General features: G+C 35.7%; 4 protein-coding genes and 1 long non-coding RNA gene across 9 annotated transcripts in view; 3 read left to right on the forward strand and 2 right to left on the reverse strand.

The window, feature by feature from the left end:
• LOC128872205 (transcriptional adapter 2B) overlaps positions 1–11711 on the forward strand; it is a 15846-nt gene extending 4135 nt beyond the window's left edge. The window contains exons 9-12 of one of the 4 annotated variants that reach the window (XR_008456114.1): positions 120–483; positions 11064–11188; positions 11267–11467; positions 11569–11711. Coding sequence is in view for 2 of the 4 variants with exons in the window: in XM_054114656.1 (XP_053970631.1) it covers positions 120–483; positions 922–1026 (469 nt within the window). In the remaining 2 variants the exon portion in view is untranslated. Of the gene's footprint in view, positions 1–119; positions 484–921; positions 3847–11063; positions 11189–11266 lie in introns of those variants that run through there. The other 3 variants (XR_008456115.1, XM_054114656.1, XM_054114657.1) reach the window with 3 other exon arrangements.
• A 51-nt stretch (positions 11712–11762) lies between these two features.
• LOC128884834 (protein sneaky-like) lies at positions 11763–25343 on the forward strand. Its single transcript, XM_054138484.1, has 11 exons — positions 11763–11903; positions 12673–12867; positions 13754–13948; positions 15416–15585; positions 15996–16211; positions 16630–16931; positions 17258–17445; positions 18219–18745; positions 19407–19973; positions 23697–23922; positions 24694–25343. Exons 2-11 carry the CDS (start codon positions 12675–12677, stop codon positions 24888–24890), a joined length of 2781 nt encoding a protein of 926 aa, XP_053994459.1. The 5' UTR covers positions 11763–11903; positions 12673–12674; the 3' UTR covers positions 24891–25343.
• LOC128872203 (protein sneaky-like) lies at positions 13953–20054 on the forward strand. Of its 2 annotated transcripts, none has more exons than XM_054114654.1 (6): positions 13953–15585; positions 15996–16211; positions 16630–16931; positions 17258–17445; positions 18219–18745; positions 19407–20054. In XM_054114654.1, exons 1-6 carry the CDS (start codon positions 15304–15306, stop codon positions 20052–20054), a joined length of 2163 nt encoding a protein of 720 aa, XP_053970629.1. In that variant the 5' UTR covers positions 13953–15303. The 2 variants fall into 2 exon arrangements, with proteins under 2 accessions (XP_053970629.1, XP_053970630.1); XM_054114655.1 differs by having other exon boundaries at positions 19632–20054.
• Positions 19966–21349, reverse strand: LOC128872207 (uncharacterized). Its single transcript, XR_008456116.1, has 2 exons — positions 20823–21349; positions 19966–20723 (listed from the first exon to the last, which is right to left on the reverse strand). It is a non-coding gene; the product is annotated as an uncharacterized LOC128872207 (long non-coding RNA).
• A 20-nt stretch (positions 25344–25363) lies between the features above and the next one.
• Positions 25364–26561, reverse strand: LOC128872206 (protein NATD1-like). Its single transcript, XM_054114658.1, has 3 exons — positions 26047–26561; positions 25651–25757; positions 25364–25576 (listed from the first exon to the last, which is right to left on the reverse strand). The coding sequence occupies exons 1-3, from the start codon at positions 26174–26176 to the stop codon at positions 25364–25366; spliced, it is 450 nt and encodes a 149-aa protein (XP_053970633.1). The 5' UTR covers positions 26177–26561.
• Positions 26562–27451: the final 890 nt, after the last annotated feature.

Here is a 27451-nt window from a genome sequence, read left to right on the forward strand (position 1 = left end):
AGAGAGAGAGAGAGAGAGAGAGAGAGAGAGAGAGAGAGAGAGAGAGAATCAGATAATCACTAATCGATACTACGATCCAGACGATTTAGACGGTAAAATATTTCGTTTCTACTTTTCAGAGAAGAAGAAAAAAGTTACTCTTCAATCGACCGAAAGTACACTGCAAAAGACTTGCCCAGCAGCAGCTCCTCAATCAGTCAAACCAATCCCAATCGGACGACGACTCCAGCCAATCAGTGGGCGGAGCCGGATAACAATCTGAATTCTTCCAGCCAACATTCTACCAGCTCCAGTTCTACCGTAGAAAAGAATTGTACTGCGACAACTTCCGGAAAATCTTGTTCAGCAGCAGGAGACTTAGGGGACCGAGACATAGAATTGGAAACTGCGGCTCATTTGTTAACAAAGCAAGAAAAATCCTTGTGTCTCCAACTTGATCTGAAGCCAACGCAGTATTTAACGCAAAAAACATTGTTGTTGCAAGTAAGTTTTTTTCGTGAATAGCGTTTTATATTTCATTGTTTACAGAAGGGTGATTCAAAAAGTATTGAATGTATCGGAATTCTTAAATTTCCGCAAACAAATTTTTACGTTTCAGAGTTTTTGGCTTCTAGCAGTTCTTTTAACAAAAGTTATCCTCGCTTTGTCTCTGTGATCAGGTACTTTAGGAACATGATCTTCATTTTTTCAGGATTGATTCGCTTCCTATTCTTACATATTCCTACCTTTTTTAATCAGTGTCATCCAATATCAATATCTACACATCCTCAAGTGAAGAATCATTTCTTAGCACCTACCTATGAGTGTCCGTGATTTATGTGAAGACTGCATTTGGAAAGTGTTCAATCCTTTTTGAATCGTTCTGGATTGTTCTTATTTCTTCGCGCGTAGTCTCTATACGCGTAAATTATGTGGTTACAGGAGTATCTAAATGGTAATAGGAGATCTGGCGTTGTACCTCAGTCGGAACCAGAGAGTAAAATACTACATTATCTGGTAGCAAATGGCTGGATCGCGGCCAACTGATAAAATATGTAAAAAATTAATGACCATTTCAACTCTAAGTCACCTTCTATCTTGCAAACTAAGTCTTAGATATAATTGAAATTCGAGTCTGATTTAATTAACATATAGAGCAGGTAGAGAGAGAATGTGCGTGCGTGTATAATTTAACATGTATAGATTATCGATTCTTTATTGCAATTCTTCTATTAAATTGTTAAATAGCGAGCATTGAAGTGGTCGAAGTGGATGGTAAATTGTTACAAATATTTAAAATATTTAGTACTTTCAACTATTCTACGAAATCGTATTCGTCATTTTGTTATCAGTAACAAAATATAGATTATTATCCTAACAGTGATCACGGTAGCTGTATCGATATAAAAGTTTTCAAATTTAACCTGATCGTAATTTGTAACAATTTCATCGCCAGTTGTCGATACTACTAATTACTTTTCGAGAATACAGGTATTAAATCATCGTTATCGTTTACATAAAAAACGATAACATGAACTAAAATCGATTGTTTAGTTCAAACGAGCATCGTTGTCCTAGGTTTCGTTTATCTTTTAGTGTATAATTAGGAATTATTTAACACTGTTCAAGAAAATCGCATACACTGCCTTTATAGAGCCATTGAAAGTATTGCTCAATTAATTCTTTCACTGTAATATTTTCTTGTACAGACTACTAGGTGCACATACTCCTTTCTATCTGTTTTGAATGTGATTTGTTACCATACTTGACAATAAGGAAATGTAAGGATGTTGCATTAATCCAGGTTAGGTTGTTTAGTTTATTACATCGAGAAATCGAATGAAACATATCTTCCCGGAAACGTTATCAATTGACATTTCATCTAACAGTGTTCGAATGCTACTGGTTGGGCATGTATCGAAATATATTTAATTCAAAAACACAGCACCGTAATATATTTATACACGTTAGATTCATGATAGTATTGAATATTAATTTAACGATAGCTTAATGACCATAATGAAAGAGAAACCATGCAGAAACATAGGTAGTTCTTAATGTTCCGTTCAAATGAGTCGATTTAAAACGGTTCTTAGTACTCACGAAATATGCGTGATTCACACGCAAACCAACGTATTTTATTCTGCAATCGTCGAATTTCTTTAAACGACACAAAAGATTCCTTATTGATAAGGGATGGTACAAAAAACAGATCATAAGGACATTTGTTATCACCATGAAATATATGATATTAGGTAATTTATTTGTTGCCTGTGTAATATTTGTATATATGATGAAAAATAGTACCTTTCTAGTGATACTACTACTTCTAAAGCACAAACTATGGTGGTAACCTAATGAAGCGTTAAAAAGCATATAGCGTGATAATGATGGTGTTCTAAGCCAAACTCATATTGCAGAAAAGACATAAGAACTTAAGACATTTTAACGTTTTAAAAAAAAGCAATTATTTTCAGTTGCTTACAATACTAGCAGTAAAAATCATAGATTCTAATTAATCGAAATGACGAAAATATTTGTGCCGTAATAAGTGTGCACGTTGTTGCATCTTTGGGAGAAGATACTCTTTGATGCATGCTTCGACGGCTTTACATAAAACACATTTATAGCTTTTATTTACCATAAATTGGTCGCATGTTTTTATATATCTCGCCATTCTGGTACGCTTGAAAAATTAAAAGAAAAAAAAATATCTAACAAGATTACTCGTTTGCTTCTAAAGTAATTTTGTCTTTCTCCGAATTTTCGCGCTTATCGATATTTGAACGCTAGTTCAAACGGCAAACGAAAAATCATTGTTAGCTTGTATCATTGTATGGATGTAAAAAAAGTAAAAAAAAAAGCTATATCTATGTAAATACATGAAAAAAGGAAGTTACGCGCGATCGAGTAACTATACAAAATCTTGTATGTATAAAAAAAAAAAAGAAGAGTCTAAAGTATCTTCCGTTGAAAACAATACTTATTATGGCGTATTGCTTAAATAGCTAAGTGATGAGATAGGGAAATAGCTGCTCATATTTTTTACGGAGAGTAGAAGACTATTCCCTTTTATTCGGTGTAAACTATTTTCTGCGAACTTGTGTGAACAGCGAATCGTTTATAAATAGGCGTAAATAATTTTTGTAATAGACTCGCACTCATTTCTTATAAACATTTTTAATTTCCATTTTTTTTTTTTTTTTCCGTCGGTTGGACGACTCGAAAGTCGACCAATGGAAGTTGAGATTCTTAAGGGGCACGAATTGTAGCGATGCCAAATTTAATTTTATCTACGTTTTGTCGTACTGCTAAGTTCGCAGTCTTTTTTTAAGCCACTTGTGTCGTCCGCTTACCACGCTTAAAGACAAAGACTTTAAGTTCGTTTAACTATTACGTTCTGCGCTACGAAACCATACGCAGATCGACTAGCCTGTCGTTTGACTGGAATATTTGTATAAGAGATGGGTCCACTACGCATAGGCTGTTCAGCCGACCAAACACGGGATGTCTTGTAACTCGTGTACCGATAAACAAGGTCATACCTAGCCTAAAGGTTGTTCTGTGTGATGTTACGTAAATGAAAAAATATCGAGTTTAGAGATACGTCGAGTACGCATGCTTGAATCTCGATTAAACGGATCGTTGTCTTTCGTTCATTCTGCATTCATGAGCGTAGGTGAACCCATAAAATTCGAGTTCTTGTACTACATTTATTTACAACGTTTTATATTTATTTATGGCAGGGTGAGGCACAAGCAAACACTCCAAAAAAAAAATATTATCGATACGATTACGTGCCTTACGGGCTCGAATGTTCTTGACACATTTTCGAACCGTGTAAATACACATGTTTTCTTCCATCCATCACGGTTACGATTGTCAACCTTCGTCTTTTGTCCATCTACCTCAATAATTTCACCTGAAGCGTCGTCGAGTTCCCTATCCAAAGTAGCTTCGTCCCGTGTTATTATACTACAAGGTGGACCATTTAAATGGCAACACCTAACAGCGTTACTTATAGGCATATGACGATTGTCCAAGGACGAAATTAAACTGTTGGAAGGATCAAACGTAATGATAGAAGATTTCCTTCATTATTTGTTCGAGAATTTTGTCGTCATTGCTATCCGTACATAGAGACGGGCAACAATTACTGTTTGATTGAACAGTTAAATTTTTGTTTGTTCACTGTGATGCACATCATTCTATGATTCATATTTTTACTTTTATTTCTTATACGACGTGTTTATCTAGAATCTAGATCTAGATCTAGATTGAAATTTCGCCCATCCTGTACAATTTCTCAACTTTGCGGTACTAGTCTCTCGGGTTGATGTCTTTAGAGTGGAGTTACGTATGGAATTCAGATCAATGTGTCACTCTTGTTACGTTTAGCCATCGTACCATGTTTGAGTAATGCTTTAGATTTTTCATTTGAATTCTTTAAATATCCACTTTGTTCTATTCCATGTATGGACTGTATTAACTGTATGAGCGGTTTTTTACAGGAAAGATTGTATCTAGTACGATTAAGAAAGCTATTTTGTTTTCTTAAATATGTTTCTTGTCGACTCTTCTGATTTTTACGGTATCAGAGCTAATAATTGTTCTCGTGTTAGGAAGTTTACCTTAACCTATTTACAGGTAAGTTGGAATATTCGCAGTCGACGGCTGACGTTGAATTCAGAGACATGCTTCACTAAACTGTTTCCATTTTTTTGAAATCATGGTTGTAAACATAGATGAGCAAAAGTCTTATTCGGATAAAAATTTCGAATAACGAAAACGGAATTAACAACAAATTTTTGATGTTTCGTTTATATAATAAAAATTATAATTTGAATTCTACAAGAACGATTCTTTAATGGAATGAACGTAGCAAATAAATCGTTATTATTCTAATAAAATTTTGTCATCTGTAGAAATGAACATAGATAATGAAGATAGTTCGTACAAGTGGAGCTTTTTTTTATCGGATTCGTTACTTCCATAATTTGCAGAAATTTTTAATTCGCACGCACAATGATCGAAGTTCTACTATTGTATTCTCTTCTTCGAGGGCGTACAAGAATTTTTCCATGAACTGTACAGAATTTTTTATTATGTTCAAAATGAAAACGCGCAGTCGTTGAATTTTGTATTCGAATGGTTTTTTTTTTGCTTTTTTTTTTTTTAAATTAGAATACTTGATGTGAATCATGAAGATGTCGGTTTTTATACCGAAACCTGCTTTGTTCTCATGTGCGACAAACGCAGGCGTACTCGACGGATTCGTATCTCAAGATTTTCTAAAAACGATGCCATGTGTATAACAATTTTATGTTACAGATTCGAGGATGATGATTTTGTTGTTTGAAACAAACTATTATTTATTTTAGGTCTGCGTTGTCCTTTCTGCCATCTTCTAAATTAATACATAAATTAATGCGATTGATCTCTTCTAAGCAAAAAAAAAAAGCAGAAAAGATTTTTTTTAACTACATACACAAAATTTAAAAAACAAATATTAAACGATAAATATTCTTTTTGCTTGAGAGGTACAATCATTCTAAAATAAAAGATCGAAACATAAATTAAATAATAGCTTGTTTGAAGACCGAGGAGTTATAATTCTTTCGTTTGTAAACGTACGAACTTGTCTACCGATATTTGTTAGTTTACGTTGTCGGCGTATATTTGATTGGAAATTATTCGACGCCCTGTGTAGACGAGGTTACCTCAAACAAAGAAGTGATCAGCATGCCTTCCTGTAACTACCGAAAACGATAATATATAAATTTGTGAGAAAAAAAAGAAAAATAATAAATGCTGATAGAAAGAATCGCAGCGGTCTTTGCGACGAACCAAGCACTGCATTTTAACTTTTATAAAGTTTAGTAAATGTCATCCGCACCAATATTTTCCGTTGCGTACGAAAACGATGGAGAACGAAAAGAGTATTAGCTCGTGGAACGGTAAAAGAGTGACTGTGATCGCAAAATTTGAATCGTTTCGAAATCGATGTGACGTTATTTTGAGGAATCCGTGCGACGCGAAACGCGTTCGTTAACGCCTCATTGGTTTAGGAATTTTTTAAAGAATTAATATTTCGATGCGAGAAATGCTTTCAATCTTGTACTTGAATCAAACAGTCGTTAAATGTATAAAATAAACTGTACAATAGGTATTTTCCCTTAAAAAGGCGCCTGTTATTTATTTCGATACGTAGAAGCAGTAAAATGTAACTTGTCCTTTCTTTCCCCATTTCAGGAAGTTTGCTTAGTCGGTATCCGTAAAAGCCATAAGTAAACGTATGAAGAAAAAGAGAAGTACACGTTTCTGACGGTATCATGTAAACGTATGTCAAATATTTTACGTAATAACTATCGCAATTCGTTTATTAAATATACCAGTCAATTTGAAATAAAGAATGAAACTCGGAAACTTAGCAGTTAAAACGAGATTTCTGAGATTATGGCGATTGTTTTTTCATGACATGTGGATTATAGATTAAGCGGAAGTATTATATTGCATTAGTCCCGATACTTCCGTCTTCAGATATGAGCCATTGACATAAAATCTAAATGCCACAACGACATGGTCTCCGCTTCCGGTTTTGTTTATTTTATGTATGACTCGATTCTCAATAATAACTTTTCCCATCTATTAACCACAAGCTCGTTTCAGGAATAATTCATCGCGCTGAGGGAGTACATTCCTTATAAAATTGCATATTTTTCCAGGTATCCATATCTTCTCCGAATCAACAACTATTAGACTGCGGATATTTATGCAAATTCGTATTTTCTATTTTATCGATTTTTGCATTTGTCCAAATTCTCATCAATTTCCCCAATTTTTATAAAGTTCATTCGCCATAAACGCATAAGCATCCGCAATCCAGTAATTATAGTGCATGCAGAACAGTAGAATAAATTAATATCAGTCAAGTTCAACATTAATCATTTTAGCATTACCATATTTTCTTATGACTAATTGCTGCTTAATGACATTGATATTTAGCGTGCGATGCGATCATCTGATTCTTCGTCATTAATCAATGGTATGAGTAAACTACGTAAGCATGGAGCTCTAGTTTTTCCAATGGATAACTGCATCGCTAATTATGTCGACGTATCTCCCGCGTCATGAGAATTACTATCCATTCTAGTTGATCATCTTACATAGTACCATGTAGCAATTATATCATTTGTGCGATGCATCATTTTTATACCGGAGTTATAATCTTCCGAAACTTTCAAAATAGATCGTTTATGTTCGGTATCGGTGGACGAACCCACGAAATATCGGAAAATTGGAGAAAGATCAAAATCAAAAATGTACTCACCCTTTACATCCATCAGATTTGTTTGTGCCACGATCAGATCATGAATCTTATACAATATTCGAACGCTTTTTGCGACAACTATCGCGAGAACCAATTTTCAACGAATGACGCACAATGTTGCGAGCAAAGTTAGAACATTTTACAAGTAAAACGTATACGTATTCAACAATTCCATCTACATAGCAATCGAACGAATGCAAGTGATGTGACACGCCATCGCTCGTTAACGTTTCTTGAATCAACCGCGTATAACGACTCCGTCATTTTTTTTTCTTTCTTTTATTTTTTACTCTTAAACGACGTCCTTCGTTCGAATAACGCGTACGTACGTTTCTCATCGCTTTTTTCAATTCCACCGATTATGATTATACAATATGTGTCACTGTAATTGCATACTCCGCGCGTTGAAATCTCCGCTAGACTGAAACGCTACTTGCATCTATTTCGAAGGCTCAGCCATTATGACAACTCGCAAAACGGATGCAAGTAACGCTTAACATACTTTCACGAGCTAATCAGTTTTTTAACGTACAGGAGCCATCGTCGATAGCTTTATTTTAAATGGTTTTGTGAATAGATCTCTGGCATTTTTTTTTTTTTTTATTTAATACTTTTTATTTAATAATCAACTACTTCCAAGAGATCGCTCCTACCTATAATGCAGATTTGTGAATCATAAAAATGATACAAATTATACATTATGATTGGTTTTTTTTAGGTCTCCATTTAGTGGAAATCTCAATGCACGCACGGTGTAATTGCAGCGACATTTACGGAATCATAATACTTAGTGACTCGGTGTTGTACGATTCCACAATGTCTAAAAACATGAATATTTGTTTTCGCAAGAGCCTGAAATATAGTGTAACTGAGAAACAAGCGTTAAGAGTTAATTTCGAAGTTCATCCAAGTTTATCTCTGTCGTTTTAATTCATATATTTCGCAGGCCGTGGAAAAGATACGAATGACTCGCGACGATTAGCGCTGCGTAAATTATTTTCTCCGAAAATACTATTATTGCAGTTATATAAGCACACTCGAGGATATAAGATTCGCTAATTTCGAAACTTGACGATTAATGTCAAGGATACGGTAGTTTCGGTGCTTTTAAGATGCTTGGACCGTAATGTTGATGTAAGCCATTCGATTTAGTTTTTGAAGAAGTTTATTTATAATTTATATGTATTGTCGTATCGAGGTAACGTTGCTTATCTAGAAAACGTTTGAATTCAAATGTATACCACAAGAAAGCTTTCGTGTTATATTTTATACAAATTTTTTGCAGGAGTGATTAACAGGAAATTTCTTTGACAACGATCTACGACAGACAGTTACTTTCAAATATTTCCACTACACGTGCTGTATGCTTTAAGAAATATTTATTGTATATATATATATATATATATATATATATATCGATATATATATCGAAAACATTAAACTCGTTCCACTCATGAATATGCAATTATTGAGGAAAAATATAAAGCAGACTCTTTCCTTAAACCTTGATCCCGTAATAGTCATAAGTTAACCTCAGTGTAACGCAGTGATATATTCTTAATTTATCACTGGGTTTTAATGTTCCACTTGTTATTTTCAATACATTCAGAGACACTAAATCACACCTTACTACTAATACCTAGCTACTCAATGAAATTGATGAATCATTTTAAACTGTTACAATTCTCATTAGATGAAATTTTCTTAGTTGGAATTATATTTATGCTTATTAAAATTAATATTTACTTTTTTTTTACTATTATTTACATTAAAATTTCGTCTAATCTTTTTATTTTCAACACTTAGTCTCATTTACTAGTTTGGCTTCCTTGTAATGATTGCACTACAACTTTTTCAACTTCTTAATCAACTCTTTAATTAAAGGATCTGTAAATCACAATTTATTATTCTAATGAGACGATGAATGCTTACTTCCGATTTGTAATAAAATGCTTTTGACTTACGGAATATAAAATATTCGTGCTGTGCAGACTCCAAAATGAATGACGATCAAATTTAAACGAATCCTTATGTATTTAAAATGTAGTCATCAATTTTCAAAAGCTGTCTTCTGCGATATCGTTATTATGCAGCTTGTTGAGAATCGTGTTTTAGGGACAAACTTGTGTTTATTTTTAATTTACTTTTTAGTACGAATGCAGAAAAGCTAAGAGACTTTGAATATTATATTCTATGTTCTATCCTATGGAAATGTATTTATTTTTTAAATTTTTTCCTTTCTTTTATTTTAATATTATGCGATTATTATTACATACATACGTAATATTCAATGCGTTTATGTGATATACCTTGCAAATATTCTGAGGTATATGTGAGACTGTCGGTAAACAAATTTTTTACTCACACGTAATTACTGGAATCAAGTACAGGCATGAGTCGGTCGATGTTAGAGTATTTCTGACATGATTAATCATGGGAGGACAAAAAGTGTTGCTTCCAAATACCGTAAAAAAACAATTAACATTTCTGTTATCACCTAATAAGTACTACTATGTATTACCACGTATATACTACTGTGTAATAGTTTAACTAACTGACCATAACGATGAAAAAGATACATACGATTCTTCGCAAATAAAAGTGAAAGTAGAAGTAAAAGTAAAACGATTACGCATCAAATATATCATGTTTGAAAATGCAAAGAACATCATTTTATTCAAGTATACACGATTTTCTCCGTAAGAGAAGATTAGCACACGTAACAAGTAGTTTTACACTTGAGCAACTATTCCTTAGAATTACCACATTTCTTCGATTAAACATTCGCTTTAGATATTTGCATATTACATTATCGAAAGATGAATTGTTTCGTTAGTCGATCCTCGATCCAATGATTTGTGTTTGAATGTCTCTTGAAACAATCTCATGAATAAATTCACGTTCCCTTGGCTTGCGTCATTATGGTGATCCCCGAACATTTTCGAAATACATAGAAACAAACCTGTCAACAAGTGCTGTTAAACTCTAACTTACAAACGTTTCTCTATATTTTTCTTTCCATTTACAACTGAATATTATCGTCTTATGTGGGCCACTTAATTGACGTACAAAATTGTGTCGAAATGATTATTTTTGGCAGTAACAAAAAATAAATACATAATCATTCGTTACATGATCTTTTTCAACTATTCAACTATCAGCAGCACAAAACATGTGTAATTTATACGAAATTACATATGTTAGTTTACGCTTAAAAATAATGCATGGAAAATTTATTTAAATTGCTTGCAAGGCCCAATTTTAACGTATATTAAAAATCCGGATAGAGAAAATGACTATTAGTTTGATAAATCGAATAAATATTCCCGTATGAATTCAGATTCTTGAAATATTAGCTTATTTTTTAAAGGGCTCTGTCGTCAATTTTAAAACTCCAGCCTCAGAATCGCTGATTATGTCACTGGTTTGCCGTTGTTTCGTGTCTCAGAAATTGACACGGCATCGGTTAAAAAGGAATGCAGCAAAATGTAAAAAATTAAAGCTGTTTGATAGGACAAGAAGGAGAAGGAAAAGTGCATAGTACGTTCCTGGAGATTTCCTTCTGAGTTTGGGTTCGTTCGGTGCAAATAAAAATGAAGTACATGCAAATTAATATCTGCGATCTGTCCTAGTAACCACGTCGCACCAAATCGAATTTTTCAGATTAAAATATGAATTTTAATTGAATCGTTTGGTTTTAGGTTTCTCGTAATTTATCTTCGAAATCCTTGAACTGATATTATTTCATTTTCAGATGATTCGAAATGTAAACGTCGAACGTATCCACCAGAGGCCATCGATCAAAATATGACGTAGGGAAATGATTCAGAACGCAGCGATTAACGTGGCATTATCCATGTGGACTTTTGATATTTTTACGTAAGTATTTTCATTTCCTCGATATGTACACGAATTTTTTATTGGTATCAATTACAGATATTTCATTTATTTCCGCAGAGAACCTGAGGTACAGTTTAAACGTAAACTAGTAACGAACACCGCGGATATATTCAAGAATATTTAAATTACTATTTAAATTGAACCGATATTTATTAAATTACGATAGCAACAAAATCAGGAACTGATTGGAGATCAGTTGTGTGGAGCACAAGTGGAAACATATTCTTCGTTTACCTAGAAGTTATTAAGACAGCAAACGTATGTACGAATAATATAAAATAGCGAAGATATCAAGTAATTATGTATCTTTCGTTCGAAAGTAACTAAACATCGGATTTTTTGGGAATGTTTATTGAAAGGAACGATTGTATTCCACGGTAATCGCAGCAACGTCGATCTTGCGCGTGCAGAAGCATCTTGAAGAGACCTCGTCGCACACCAGGAAGAAGGAAAATGGTGTTAAAATGCGCGTCGTATCGCATCGACCGAACAGATCGAATATTTTCCACGAAATTCCAACAAAACAAAGCTAAAGAACAAATCTCCAGGTGGGGTTCCGCCGTAGTCGTTCCCACCTTCGGCCACCTTGGTCTCTACCACCTCGATTGATCCTACCACCGGAGACTGGGCATATATAAGTGCCGTCAGCCAGGACATCTTTAGAATCGCATCTAATCGCAGCTAATACGTTCAGGTGAGTGAGTGTCGCACGTCTCCGAGTGTCCGTTCTCTCGCGATAATAATTGTTCCTGCGAGCTGTTCAAAAATAGAGTCGAAACCTACAATGAAATTCAACTACGACGAACACAGTGGAGTATTTGTTTTTAAAAAGTGGTTAAAAGTCGTTGAAAGAAGCACAGTTTTGTTTTTATTTACAAACAAAACTCATGGTATTGATACGTCGTACGAAGACCCTTTTGAAATCTTCGGTTTCTAATCCAGCATTCCGAATCAAACCTTTCGTTCTCTCGCGTGTCACCTATCGTTTCACCGATCGATTTATATTTCTTTTCTTTTTGCATATTTATTTAATCGAGAAGGTAGGAACTATACAAATTGCAGAAATATTCTCGTGTTTCTAAGCGTTAGCATTCCGGAAAGCAGACGAATTCGCACGTGCTTACTAATAATTCTGTTAAATAATTACGTCACTGGATCTTCTCTATAATTAAACATTCCGTAAAACTATGTTTGAACCATGAAACAATTTCGGCCGAATCTTGAAAACAAACACTCCCATTCTGCGGCGATGAATTGCGTCGCAAGCTAATTTCTCCTTCGAACTGGGACTCTTGATTGCCTTGAGGTGTCAACTTGACGTTCTCCATTCGAAAGATACGATGTCGGTTGTTGTGTCGTGATTGTCAGCTGGCTGCAGAGACTTCGATAAAAATCCAACTTGCTGTTTACTGGCGAACCAATCGAACGCCACTGTTCTAATTCGAATTTCTCTTTCGGCGCAGCCATGAAATTCGCAGCGTTCTGTTTGCTCGCCTTCGTGGCGATCGCTTATGCCGAATCCGACGAAAAGAAATACACGAACAAGTTCGACAACATCAACGTGGACCAAATTCTGAACAGCGACCGACTTTTGACCAACTATTTCAAATGTTTGATGGACGAAGGAAAATGCACGCCTGACGGCTCCGAACTCAAACGTGAGTAAAACCCGCCATTTTGAACGTTGGTTATCGGTGGACATTTATGCCGAAGATATACAAAATATATCCGTTTATATCGAATTCAAAATTAATGTATAAATTTATGAAACAAAATATAGTTTCGGTATGTTTTCCACGTTAGCATATTTTATAAATTCATGAAATTTATAGCGTGCTTACAACACACGCGATTTAAGATATCGAGAGTCGTTGGTGTTATTTTTGGTGTATAATGCAAGGTACAAATAATTAAGAAAGATTCGATTCAATAATAACGACGGTAGTACCTGATAGCGTATTACTGATTTTATTAATTTTATATGTAGCAGAATGAAATTGTTTTGATGTTGTCCAATACCTACGTTGATATTTGTACATAAGGAAACGAATCGAATGAAGTTTTAAAAATACAGCATTGAAGTCACCGGAGTTAACTTCGTTCTTTTCTTTCTTCTTACATCGTTTATTATTTTTACTTAAGTTTGCGCAGTAACTCAAGCTTGACTTCTACAAGTCGAAAGCGAATGAAATAAAATCAGAATAGTTCGAACATAGATCCGAACAAAATTCTTACCTAAATGCTTAGAGTGCTCTAAAATATTGGATAAACAGCTTCAGATCTATAAGTACGATCTAAATTATGAAGTTACATTGGACATTGACGAACGAATGAGAGCTTGTGCAAATTGTTTAATAATGTAAACTTAGTAAACAAATCGTTACGTAGTGTATCGATTCATCTATTATTCGAATACGCGTATCTCTGAATAAAAAAGAAAATTTGTCTACGATATCAACATCCACCTCGTCCAAAAATCGTCGCCTTGTACTCGCATTTGTTTCATCCTCTTTTCCTTCAACTAACTCTTTTTTTGATCTTCAGGACTCTTGCCCGACGCCTTGGCCACCGGATGCAGCAAATGCTCGGAAAAGCAACTGCAAATGACGGAGAAGATCATCAAATTCCTCACGGAAAACAAACCGGAATTGTGGAACAACCTCCTGAACAAATACGACCCGGACAAGAAGTACAGAATGAAATTCGAGGAGGAAGCGAAGAAGCGCGGCATCAAAGTTTGAGTTTGACTGCCACCGTTACCCTCAATGGCGGATATTGAAGAAGGGGGCTGAGGGGGCTTCAACTTCCATCCGTCGTCAAATCGCTAATATTTTCGTTTGTTATTCCTAGAAAATTGGGATCCTTGGATTCCGCAAACCTCGAATCTTTTAGCAATTCTTTGTTTTCCTCTTTTAGCTCTCTCCCTTTGAGCTACTTTAATCCTCCGTTCCGTGGCCTCACGAGGCAGTTGAACTCATCCAGGTTATTCGTCGCCAGTAATATAGATATAATCGACGCACGAAACTCGACTGCAGATCAACGACCAATTGTAACGCGTGCAGGGAAGCAGCCTCGCTAAAGGAGACTTGTATAAATAGTTTTTTGTTTTTTTTTGTAAGAAACAGCTTCAATCAGCAAGCCTGTTTAATAAAACGTCGCAAAATTCATGAGCGTTCTATTATTCCGCTTCCGTATTCTCCTTTTACTTTTAACGTTACAACGCGCACGTGCCGGGTAGCCTTGCACAGGAATAAAGAAATTAGGATGATAGTCCAGCGTGATTTGTATGCGTCGCGCGTCGCCCCAGGCAGTCATTGTGTCATTTTCACAAGGACAAGGTATTATTGTCAATTAAGAATGTTACGGATAGTCTGCAAATAGTTGTGACGTAGTAATTATTTAATCATGGTACATGCGAACACGCATGACATATTTTGTAAAGAAATCTTGTGTCTATATCAAGTATATATTATGTATAGTTTACCTGATGGTGTGCAACAAAGTGTTAGTACATCTACTAAAATTTCTTTGTCTCTAAATTAATAGTAAACGAGTAGCATCTCTTTGATATTACACTTTAACCAATTTCAAATATTATACAGGCAATTCTAACTGTAATAAACACGACAGTGTGTTATTCGAAGCAACAATTTCCTTCGTATAGGTAATTTCTTTTTTTTTTTCTTCTTAAACTTAACTTCTAGGTACTTCAGGTGCCCGGTATTAAACAATGACTGCCAATGGAACAATAAACAATAGTTACAAAGGATCAAAAAAGATAAAAAGGTTGTCTGTTAATCAAGTTGTCATCAGCTGATAACTGTTCGCTCTGAATGCATAACAAACTTAGTTAAAAAAAAAAAACCCAAGTGTCTCGCATTTAATTATAATTAAATCGAGATTCCCAATACTTCGAGGTCTTGGTAACAAGTTCATCTGACATCCACAAAAATGTGACGCGAAGAAGAATGACGTTAAAATAATTACGAAGGATTTCTTTCTAACTAACAAGATGGCGACACCGCGATATATTTGAATATCGCATGAATCGATTCCGCGATAGAAGTTCAACGACCTAAGAGGCGAGCAGAAAGATGGAGAACGTGACAAACATCGGCCGTCGGGTCGAAAAGTTGAAAAAAAAGTTCTTCAAGTATTACTCGAGTCACTTTCCAACCCTGTTTCACATCTCCTACGATCCGATAGGCACTCACAAAAAGTCACGCGCGTTCGCTGGCTTCCTCATGGGCTTCGTCTTGGGCGTTCTTCTATACGAATTCATCATCGTTGATCTCCACTTCGATCGTTACACCAGCTTCGTTCTTGCTGTCATCGTCGTCACGATGCTGTCCGTTGGATGCGCTGCGTCCATTCAGGTATTTTACATTAAAATTACCCGAGTCGACGCGTGTTCGTTATATTATTTATTATATTATATTTGAATACTTAAACGGGAGTGCAATATCTATCAATAGATAGATAACGGTTGACTAAATTGGATCGCTTTTGAAATTTTCTTATATTTTAGGATTTGAAAAGAAGAATTCAATGTCATTATTAACATTTGATAGTATTCGGTGTTGTATCGTAGTAAAAAGTGTTTTAGTATATAGTAAAAGTATACATTATAAAATATACATCTAAAATATAAAAGTAATATAAAAGTAAATAGAAAAAGATAATATAAAAGTATTCATTTAAATAAAATAATACAATACAACAACATAATTCCTTCACGATGTCTTGCACTTTAACACTATTCTGACAATATTTGATTTGATTTCAGGTGAGATGCGTTAGCCTGTTGTCAGTTGTATCGTTCTTTGGCCGTTCAGGGCGCAGCGTGTTAAGGGCACTGGTTTTTGGATACGTAATCGCTGGCCCGGTGTTCAATATGGTGATTAACGCGAAGGAAGTAGTGAGGACGTTCGCCTGCACTTCGCAGCTGACGTACAATCTCACCAAAACACGGTTCGACTTGATGTTCAAACCGTTTCAACAGGTAACGTATTTACAGAGATATTTATAGATTAATTATTTCATTTCAACGAAGTTACGATAAACCTGAGAGAAGGAAGTACGAAAATGAAATAAGAAGCCCATCGAAAATTACTTATTTCGTTTCATTCGAATCAATCTTAAACAAGAATTAAAATATATCTACACTAAAATCCTCATAAACGACACGTATAAGTACGATATGTTCATTTAAATATGTAAGTGTAAATGTAAATTTTACATTCTAAGAAGGAAGGTCTATGAAATATAAATACGAAGCTTACAGCTTCTATATACAGCAGCTACTATAATTCATAGTCCACGAGTATCGAATGACGCACAAAAATAATGACGGATTCCTGATATTAGAAGCAATGTTCAATATCCTTTTTGTGATATTAATATTGTTCTTTATTGGCTAGGCCGTTCTTTCGATGAAGACTGATGGAGAAGAGATAAAGGATGCGCTGTCCTCGGTGAGAGACCTGATGAGTCCTATCGTGGAGGAAGTGGAAGGCGAAGAGGAGATGCTGCGATTGAAGGAGCAAAACGATTATCTGGACGAGTTGCAGGACGATACGAAGAGAAGCGAGGAAATCGAAAAGAAGCATGAAATGAAAATCGAGGAAGCCGAGTCGGAGGCAGACGTGTACGAAGCGAAGTACAAGAAGAAGATCGAAGCCAGGTGCGAGGAACAGCTCAGTCGAGGAGCAGACAGATGCAGGTAATCTTATTTATTTAACTTCTTATTGCGCAACTTAATACTTTACTAACTTAATCGTTTTGGCTCAAATTCAAATTGTCGAAGAGTTTTAATAGAAATTGAATGGACAGGGAATGATTACCTAAATTGAATTACTTTATATCGCGTTATGTTATTTTATATTCTGGTATTTGTCAAAAATCGTAACAATCGGAACCGGACACGTAACAAGCTTTCCTTGTTATTTACTCCTAAAGTAACTATAATTTTAAAGCTAAGGATTATCGACAACCAAACAATACCTGCACATTTAACAGTTAATTTTTGGTTCGCCGTGCATTGCAAAGGGACATGTTCAAGGGCGCTTACGACAGCTGTTACGAGAAAGTCACCGTGTTCGTTGCGTGGCTTCTTTGCTGGCCGATGAAGCTGACTTTCGTGTGCAACCTGGTCCAGTCATTGGGTGGAGCCAGCGTCTGTGATCCCGAGGGAAAAGTTGACAACGGTATCGGCGAGGGTTACGCCGCCTTGAAGAGTATGCATTCGACATGTTTCCTCTCATAAAATTCTCAATAATTAAACATTACGAAACGAGTCACTTTTTTGGCACGTGTGTCTCGAGAACAAATGATCAGAAAAGGCGTATCGTTGAGATTAAGATTCAAAATATTTGATTAATTTAACCCTTAAATGGACGATTTTTGTTTCACGTTTTCAAAGTTTTCTTCAAAGTGACATTTGACATTAACTTATTTTCAATGCATAAAAATATTGGATAGTGCCAACATTAAAAAAAAGTACAAAATTCGTTCAGAAATAAAAACTAGTTGTCAAAATTAACAAAAAATTAAAAGAAGGTCAATTTTATCTGTGATGTTTAGTATGTTGTTTAAAAACAACATCGTCCATTTAAGGGTTAAGAACACATTAAGAACGCATTCTCGAAGAAGTTTTAATGTTACAAATACTAGTGCTTCTGGGAAATCTAACGATTCTTCTTACTTTTAAGAATCAATCATTTCCTTAATTATTATTATCTCTTCTGTTTTCGAGGCACCTATTTATACTATGCTTTTCCAAAACATCGTCGATGATATTATAATTCAAGGGTGTGTAAGAATCTTAGAGACGCGAAAATGTTTACGAATCACCGAGTTGAAGCCTTTCCGACGTTAAAAACCTAAAAATCTTTCCAAGATTAATCTTCGCGGAACCTTCGATAACATTCAATAAGATAACGATCCCATTTGCTACCTGCGAATCGCCATTTTGTATGTTGAAGTTCACCGGGGCGATCCTTCTTCAAAGGTACCAGGGACGAGTTCAGCAGGAGTCTGAAGGACGCCAAACTGCAGTACAAACTGAAACGACCGCCTGTGATAATGGATCTGAAGGACTCCGTCTACGCAGCCAAAGCTGTGACGAGCGAATTCAACGTGAGAAAACAGTTTTTCGAATCGGTGATGGTGATCATAAGGAGGTGCTTGTCCTTCGTGTTTCTGAAGATCATCCTGAACGCACAAAGCTATCACGATAAGTACTTGACCGATATCGAGCACGACAACGTCTACGTGACGCCGTACTTCCGGCGAATCGACGCCAGAAGAAAAGCAAGAGGCAGCGGGACGTTGCTGCCATTGAAGAAGATCGAACGAAAAAAATTTGTTGATCCTTACAGCTGGAAGCCTAGCAAGGCAGAGGGATTTCGCGCGACAGGCCAAATCGTCAAGCTGCTTCTTCAAATTACTGCTGCTACCGTCTTCGTTATCTTAGACAGCCTCTTCTATGAAACGTTGGACCTGATTAGAAGGCATGCTCATATTGAGTATATGCAGGTAAAGTTTATTTAAATATATGGATTACTCTTTAAAATTGTGTACAGGAACAAATACACGGTGTTCAGGTTTAATCATTTCTATGGGTTACTTATTGGGTTACTAATTATTTACAAGTATTTTGTATATTATTTTATACTAGTTTCAGTATAAAATTCTTCTCGGGATTTAGAATTATCGCATGAGATTTGATTTCCTTAAGTATGTTTCTTATCAAAGACATTTTTATAACGTGTCTGCAAATGTTTAAAGTGCAAATATATCATATATATATTTCACACTTAATATTTCACAGACATGTTTCATAGACGTACAATATTAAACTACTTTTTCAAATTATTCGGTGGATACATTTCATTGGAAATATACAACAGAAATGTACAACATCTAATTGGTAAACATACTTTTAATCGCCAAGAATATTTTTTACCGATTATAAAATTCTACTCAGGATACACAATTATCTGAAAATCACATAGACCAAAAGAAAAGGTGTAACTAAGAAATAAATTCAAAAGCATTAGCGACAATTTTAAGGAAATCAATTATCGTGCAGCAATTTAAAAATAATTCCTTAATCGAAACAACGAATTCCCTTTTTAATTAAACTCGCATGATTCACATTTCATTCCGCAACGCGCCATCAATTTCTATCGGCAAGGTGGGCCACCACGACTTGTCGCTGGAGATCCGTGGCACAGGAGTGATAGCGTCGCTGATAAGAAGCGCAGTGCGCGGCTTCAACGTGAAGAAGCACATAAAAACCGTCACCTCGAACGAAGCCTGTCTTCCAAGGCCCACGAAACTGTTCCCTCGCGTCCTTCTCCAAATTTACGGGACCTTTTTCGCCATTCTCGTTTTGATCATCGTCTCTGTTTACACGCAGAGAACTCGTCGTGGCATCTGCTCGTTCTTCTACAGAAAAAGGGAGAAGAGACGAGTGCTGTACCTTTACAACGAGAGTCTCCGTCGCAGAATCGGTTTCGCGAAGTTCGCGAAAGCCAAAGTGAAGAGTCTGGTGAGAACTCGTCGCTTGGAATACGACGTGGACTTCTGGATGTCGCTCAGACAGAAATGGCCGAAGCAGTTCGAATGGCTGAAGTTCTTTGCCTGCGCCAGGGAAAGATGCTTGATTTGTGGCGAAGCGGAGCCAAGGAAGGGACCATCCTATCGGCAGTGCACCACGCCTGGTTGTCCTTTCGTTCATTGCGCCGAGTGCTGGAGGGACGTTGGAAAGATCTGTTACGCATGCGCAGAGTCACCTGATACCGATTCCGAAGGATACGACACGCAACGCAGCGAGTTTTAATTTTAATTAGACGTTGAATTGGATGCGTATTGTGCGAATAGAGATTGCGATTATAATTCATTCTAAAATGATGTATTCGCGTCAATTGATGTATTCATCCTAGGAATCGTCGAAAGATCTGTTACGCATGCGCAGAGTCACCTGATACCGATTCCGAAGGATACGACACGCAACGCAGCGAGTTTTAATTTTAATTAGACGTTGAATTGGATGTGTATTGTGCGAATAGAGATTGCGATTATAATTCATTCTAAAATGATGTATCTACGTCAATTGATGTATTCATCCTAGGAATCGTCGATCGAGTATTTCGGATTGTATCGTACTCTACATTATTCATTCTTGTATTCCATATACATTGCGCACTGTATATGTTGGATTCTGCATTTTTGACAGTTCAACACTTTACGTTAGAATATTTCATATTTTTAGCAGAGCTGTAAATTCTTAATTAACTTGCCATTACAATTACTCTGTCGCGTGTAATTGGTATTTGCGATTACTTAACTACTGCTAGCAATCCAATAAACTTTTTAATAACTACTTGTAACTGTCCAGAAAGTAGTTAAAAGGCGTCTCGAATCTAAAGTAGTTAAAAATACCTTGAAGTAGTTGTAATTACTTTTTCGTTACTTTTAGGTATTTTTAACTACATTAGATTTGGGATACCTTTTAATTACTCTGTAATTAAGAATAACGACCTTGAAGTAGTTGTAATTACTTTTTCGTTACTTTTAGGTATTTTTAACTACATTAGATTCGGGATACCTTTTCATTACTCTGTAATTAAGAATAAGGTATTGCGTTATTACTAAGAACAAAGTAATCAATAGTGTAGTGATATAGGATGTTGTGATCTAATTGTACGTGAAAAATATAAAATGTACAAATGTGGAACGTGGAATGTAGTAATGTAGTGTAGCAGTAATGTAAAATATAACGACGTAGTTCTAGATAAATATCAGCAAAAGTATTTCTTGTTTTTTAAAACGTACCACAATCGAACCTATATACTTTAATTATTTTTGTTGGATGTCTGCCTTTTAAATGTTCCCAAATAAGTTTGTATTTTTATTATATTGGCCAAACTTTTGGATTAACGATATCATTAGTAAAGACGATATCGTTTACCAATGTAATAATGTTAAAAGTCGAAGCGATCCTTTAAAGTAGGAATATTAAAGTTGAGGTTGATCGTGTTTAGGAAGATAAGAATATCAAAATTAAAATTATATTTCAATTGAAGCCAAAATAGGTACTAAAATAAACATGAAATGTTTATATTTCAGTAAGTATAGGTATAGTAGCATAGTAAAAGATCATTTCAGAAGCATTTAGCTATGAAAAATCTATAGCAGTCTAAATCCAAAAATCGATATAGAACAGTAAAGAAAATGTCAGAATACACCATTAAAGAATAACAAGTTATTACAATAACATGAATTAGTACAACATAAAATCGAAAAGGAAACTTGATTCCCTTCGAACTCGACTCGTCTCCGCATCAATTGCGTTTAATTTAAATCATGACCGACGGTACATAGCGCGATTATCATTCTTAGTAGATTCAGTTTTCAGTTTTTCCTGGTATCAGGTTTTCCTAGTATCGGTTTCACGTCCCGAAATTTTGTCGGCACTGCTCGTAACTCGATTTCTAGGGAAGACTACGATATCATCGGAGATGGCGAGACCCAGCAGCTCTACGTATAAATCTCACGTAGCGAAGTCTCGACAAGAAGTCTCAGATTTCACGAGTCAGGGACGAGAACTTGAAACGCGTACTCGCCGCGTTGAATTTACGAAGCCCGAGACGCCTGAAAGGAATACGAAATAATGCGGAGGTGGGATCATTTGTAGCATTACAATGTCTTATCGATTCCGTGGAACTCTTAGTTCCTGTTTAGTATCAGACGCCTCCAACGAAGCCAATTTCCTATTCGAGGAATCGTGAAGTTCTCGTGATCTAGTCAAGGACGCGGGGATCGTTCGTGGCTATTTTGTCGAATTCAAGGAAAATCTGCGACGATATTTGCGAATCGATTGCAATACCACGCGAGATTTCGTAACACGAACAAATTCTATTCACGTAGCCGTATGCATCGATGCTAATGACGCGTATGCTTCCTGCAAGAAAAGAAGTTACTAAGGAACTCTGAATTTCGTAATATCGATAGCTGCGACAGGCGTTGGTAGGAATGTTTTCACTTCGAGAGGAATTAGAAAGGAGATAATCGAAGGCGTAGTTCATTCTTAACATTCGCTTCGTTGTTTCTTATAATTAAAGATACACCTCTTCCTAGAATTTCTCCATTGACAGCTTGTTTTATTTCGTATTTCGAATTTTCTATTGCACATTTTTACATTCCATATTCTATATAATTATGTTAATTACTACGAACTACATTTCTACGTTGTACTCTACATTCTGTTCCATGAACAGAATACATCCTATATCCATGTTGTACTAACTTCCACAATGTGAAATGTAAACATGGATACTACAAAAATTTTGCAATGCAGGTACGTTGAAATGTGGAATGTGCAAATGTTCAATGTATAATAGAGAATATGCTCAAGTAATAATTTAGGATGTTATAACTTTGTGATTTAAGAATGAAAAATATGGAGTTGACTGGCGCATGGAGAAATACGTGAGGTAGAAACGTCGAATGTGCTCTGTAAAATAATTGGAGTTTGCTTTTCCATTATTCGTTTCACGACTCGTATCGTTCGACACGATTTAGAATGAACAAAATGGATTAATTATGATCTTCGTTTATCAGTTATTTCGACTTTTTCGTTGGCTCAATTATTTCTAACTATATTCTTGAAAATCATGATGATAATCATGATGATAATCATGATGATAATCATGATGATAATCACGATGATAAATATTACAGAACGTAAAAATATATTTAAAAAAAAAAAAGAAGATAAAATGACGAACTTTTTCTTTCTGTCTCATTATACATGTCTTCTGTGTTTCATTCTTCTGTGTTTCGTTTGCGTCATCGACCATTACGACCAATACACGAGAGCAACAATAACTGCTACATTAATTGAACAATTTCGTTGGAAATTTTCCTAACCTGATGCACAATATCGCGACATCTTCTTTACCTTGAATATCCGATGCTTCTTTTTCTTTGATCTATCTTTTTCTTATTCTATACGTGTATCTTCTTTTATAATAAAAAATTATTACCTCGGTTACTTGATTCATCTTTAATGAAAGCATTGAAATGTTCTTGAGAAGTTCTTCTAATTTTAAATTAAGAAAAACAGAAAAATGTGTCGAGGCCAGAGGTATTTCTCTACAAATGAGAATCTCTTTAAAATTCCAAAATCCCAAAATCTGAAAAACGAAACGTGTTTCAAAATTATACGGATGTCTCGTAAATTTGAAATCGGATCCCAGAACTGCGTAGACACTGAGATTGCCGTTCCATGTAACGGACGTTTCAGGGTCCAAGAGAATAACGTCAACGCTCATTGTTTTCCGATTTATTACGCCGAGAGTACAATTTTCTTGGGTTATGATAAGCAATTGGTCGCGATTTCGTGCGACTAACGAACCGTATCCTAGACATATAAAACGTCCATGGTAACGAGCTCGGCATTCAGTGATCGCGAAATCAGCTTCAAACGAAAACCAAACTTTGCACCAAGATGAAGAGCGTCATGATTTCGTTTGCACTTGCGAGCTGCCTGCTCTTGGCAGACGTATTCGGCGAGGACAAGTACACGACCAAGTACGATAACATAGATATTGATACGGTGATCAGTACCGAGAGACTTCTCAACGGATACGTCAATTGTTTATTGGATCGTGGTGCTTGCACTCCTGACGCTGCTGAACTTAAAAGTACGTAATACGCGTGTATTATTTAATATAGGAGAAAAACATTGTGTGTATCACTAACATGTATCACTAATAGATACATGGTATCTACTATATGTCGAGAATTTACCGTTTGGTATATTTCTTTGATTAACTGCGATGATTCATTTATCATTGAAGTATTTAATTTAATATTAAAATGAAAATTGAATGCTTGATAAATTATTAGCCTGGATTGTAATTTTTAGTCAGTCACATAGTGTTTCGTTTAAACAAATTAATTTCCATGTATTTTATTTTCTTAAGTAACGTTTGCCACTTTCGCAGACTCTGAAGTATACAAATACTTGAAAAGATCCAGAAAAATGATTTCTTTCTCTTTACAATATTTTCATCGTCAAGTACCTGTTTTTGTTTCTTTTATAAATGTACCTCAATAATATCTATAACATATATATTTTATTGGTACCAACTAGTCAGATCATTCAAAAGTTACGAATTATTTTCGAAATATCTTTTTCCGTCAAAATCGTTAAATATCGAAGATTGATATTCGACAAAGTTACAAGTGAGACTTATACATACTTAATAAACATACTTAAAAAAGTGTTCTATCTTATCTGGCTACGAGCTTTAATGGAATTTTTTAAATTATGTTCCCTAATCGTTTTCCCATTGAAATATCGTAAATTAATATTAAATAAACTAACGTTGTCTCACTTGTTTAACGTGAACATGAAAAATGTTTCTATCGTACTAACGACGAACTAATTTGAGCTTGAATTCCTACTACAGAAAATCTTCCCGATGCATTGGAACACGATTGTATGAGCTGCAGCGAAAAGCAAAAGGAAGTTGCAGATAAAGTCTCCCAGCATTTAATCGACCACAGAGCAGAAGATTGGAGCTTTCTCGAGGCAAAATACGACCCTTCGGGAGCTTATAGACAACACTATCTCGAAAAACAGGCCAAAGACAAAGCAATAGACTAAACCGCACTTGGTAGTTCTTCGACTAATTTGCGATTCACCTTTATTAACTTTAAATGCACTTTAAACACACTCGACTACACATTGTTAGTTACTCGGTATCAATTATAAATATTTCACGAGTCAGTTGAATTTAATTCACAACACTTAGACGACGAAAACATCTAAATGGATAGATACAAATTAACCAACTCTGCCGTAAAATCTGCATCCTCAAAACATTTTCATGTGGCCATCCGTTCGGTATCTCTAAAACGATTAAGACTTCAGATTTAAAATTCAGAAAAAGATTTCTGTAAACGGTTGCAAATATTTCAACCCTTCGCTATGATTTCCATCCCTATAAAGAGCGTACGTTTGCGCTTTTAAGTTATTTGAATCTATTCGTAGTATCCCATTAGCCATTTCCAACAATTCGTTCCGATCTTTTAATCGTCCAACCTTTGATCTTTTAATCGTTTTAATAAAAATGCTCGTTACGACGAGTATATCAAAAAGTCTTCCGGATCCGGTAGCTCGTAAATAATATCCGGATCCAATGGTTCCGAATCAGGTCCCTCCAAAATATGCGGCGGTCCAACGATACGTTCTTCAAGGTCAGGGTTCTTAATCGCAAGATAATACTTTTGCATGTATTCGCACGTCAAGTACATGTAGTAATGGTTTACGATAGCGTGCGTAAATGCTGTCTGAAAGTAGCATAAATTTGAAACGAGAATGAATTTCAATGTCGGATCGCAATTGGCGAACAAATAAATAATACCTCAGCGAGTAGCCGTGCCAAACCTCGACCTGTATATCTGTATGGTACAGCAATTGTTTGCATGTCCAAGACCTTTCCTTCGGCTATGTAATGCAGCACAGCTCTCGCTAATAAAAAGTAGGATGCAACATCGAATTCGATCGATATCGTTACATTACAATTTATGGATGACAATGTGTTTTGCGCACGAATAAAATCAAAGTGAAATCATTTCGGTAGAATTACTGTGAGTTTGGAAGTATTTGTTTGTTTATACAGAAGAATCGATTTTTGTGTGCGACGAGGACTCGAATGAAAGTTGTATAATTGATAAGATACAATTGAGGACCATTGAAGTTTAGATGATTCAAAAATGTAAGAGTGTAAGTTGCAAATATATTAAATTAATTTGCTTACAATTATCATCCAGTTTTACATAAAATAGGCCTCGTTTTTCATTGTGATGTACAGTGTACAAAAATCTAGCATACTGATTTCGCTTGGTTTGTTTCAATATAAACGACGATATAGTATTCACGTAATTCATTCCATCTAGGGACGATATGATATTCACCAAAATATATGTACTTTGTAAAACTTTAATTAACCGTATACTTACAATACTTATAAATTTACGAATTTCGTATTCTCTCGGATGGAAACATAATATGCATATACAAGGTTACATTTTTGTTGACGTACAGTTGGTTAGCAACAATAATCGGGGCTACTATAAGCCCTCGGGGTCCCGAGATACTCGAGCTGTAATAAGTCAGTGGACCGCAACAGAATAATCCCTGATGGGCTAAATTGCGAAGAGAGATATCAAAGCGAATGCAAAATAATGTAAAACGAGAATAAAATGAATATAAAGAATGAATAAATGCAAAACGGTACATTAGCTGTTAAAGTTATCACTTTGCACTGTTATACCGTAAATGAAACTCGCGAAACTATAATCCATAATCACTCTAAACGAGAATATAATTTACGTATTTGATTGATAGTTGACAGATTCTGATTAAATTTCATTTGAGTGATAAATTCGCGGCAACTTCGAGATGGCAACCCGAAATGACAAGAAAGCTGGTAACGGTTGCCTCATAACAGGGGGATATCTGCGCCTACGAAATACAAATCGAAACCAACACAATTACTATGTAGAATAGGTTGCCGCATAACGGGGAATCCCTCCGCCTATGATACGGCAACCACGCGGACAAGGCTACGCGATAGGCTACTGCAGGTTGCAGCATGACAGGGGGCACATCAACGCCTTCTACATGGCAACCGTATCGACAAGACTGCTAACGTAGGTTGCAGCATGGCAGGGGCACATCAACGCCTTCTACATGGCAACCGTATCGACAAGACTGCTAACGTAGGTTGCAGCATGGCAGGGGCACACCTACGCCTACACTGCGGCAACCCAACCGACAAACAGGATAGTATTATAATTATACACGATGCAGCAACCGACTCCGTCACTGATTCCGTTCATTTCTCGTTCAGACGTCGGTGTAACATCACCTAATGTCATCTAACGTCTGATATCAACTCCTAACGTCTCCTAACGTCTCCTAACGATTCCTAATAACTACCAACGACTCCTAAAGTCTCCTAACGTCTCCTAATATCTCCTAACGTCTCCGACAGTCTCCTAACGTCTCCCAACGTCTCCTAACGATTCCTAATAACTACCAACGACTCCTAAAGTCTCCTAACGTCTCCTAATATCTCCTAACGTCTCCGACAGTCTCCTAACGTCTCCTAACGTCTCCTAACGTCTCCTAACGATTCCTAATAACTACTAACGACTCCT

Source organism: Hylaeus volcanicus, chromosome 2 (genome assembly GCF_026283585.1).
Source record: "Hylaeus volcanicus isolate JK05 chromosome 2, UHH_iyHylVolc1.0_haploid, whole genome shotgun sequence".
Taxonomy (NCBI): Eukaryota; Metazoa; Arthropoda; class Insecta; order Hymenoptera; family Colletidae; genus Hylaeus; species Hylaeus volcanicus.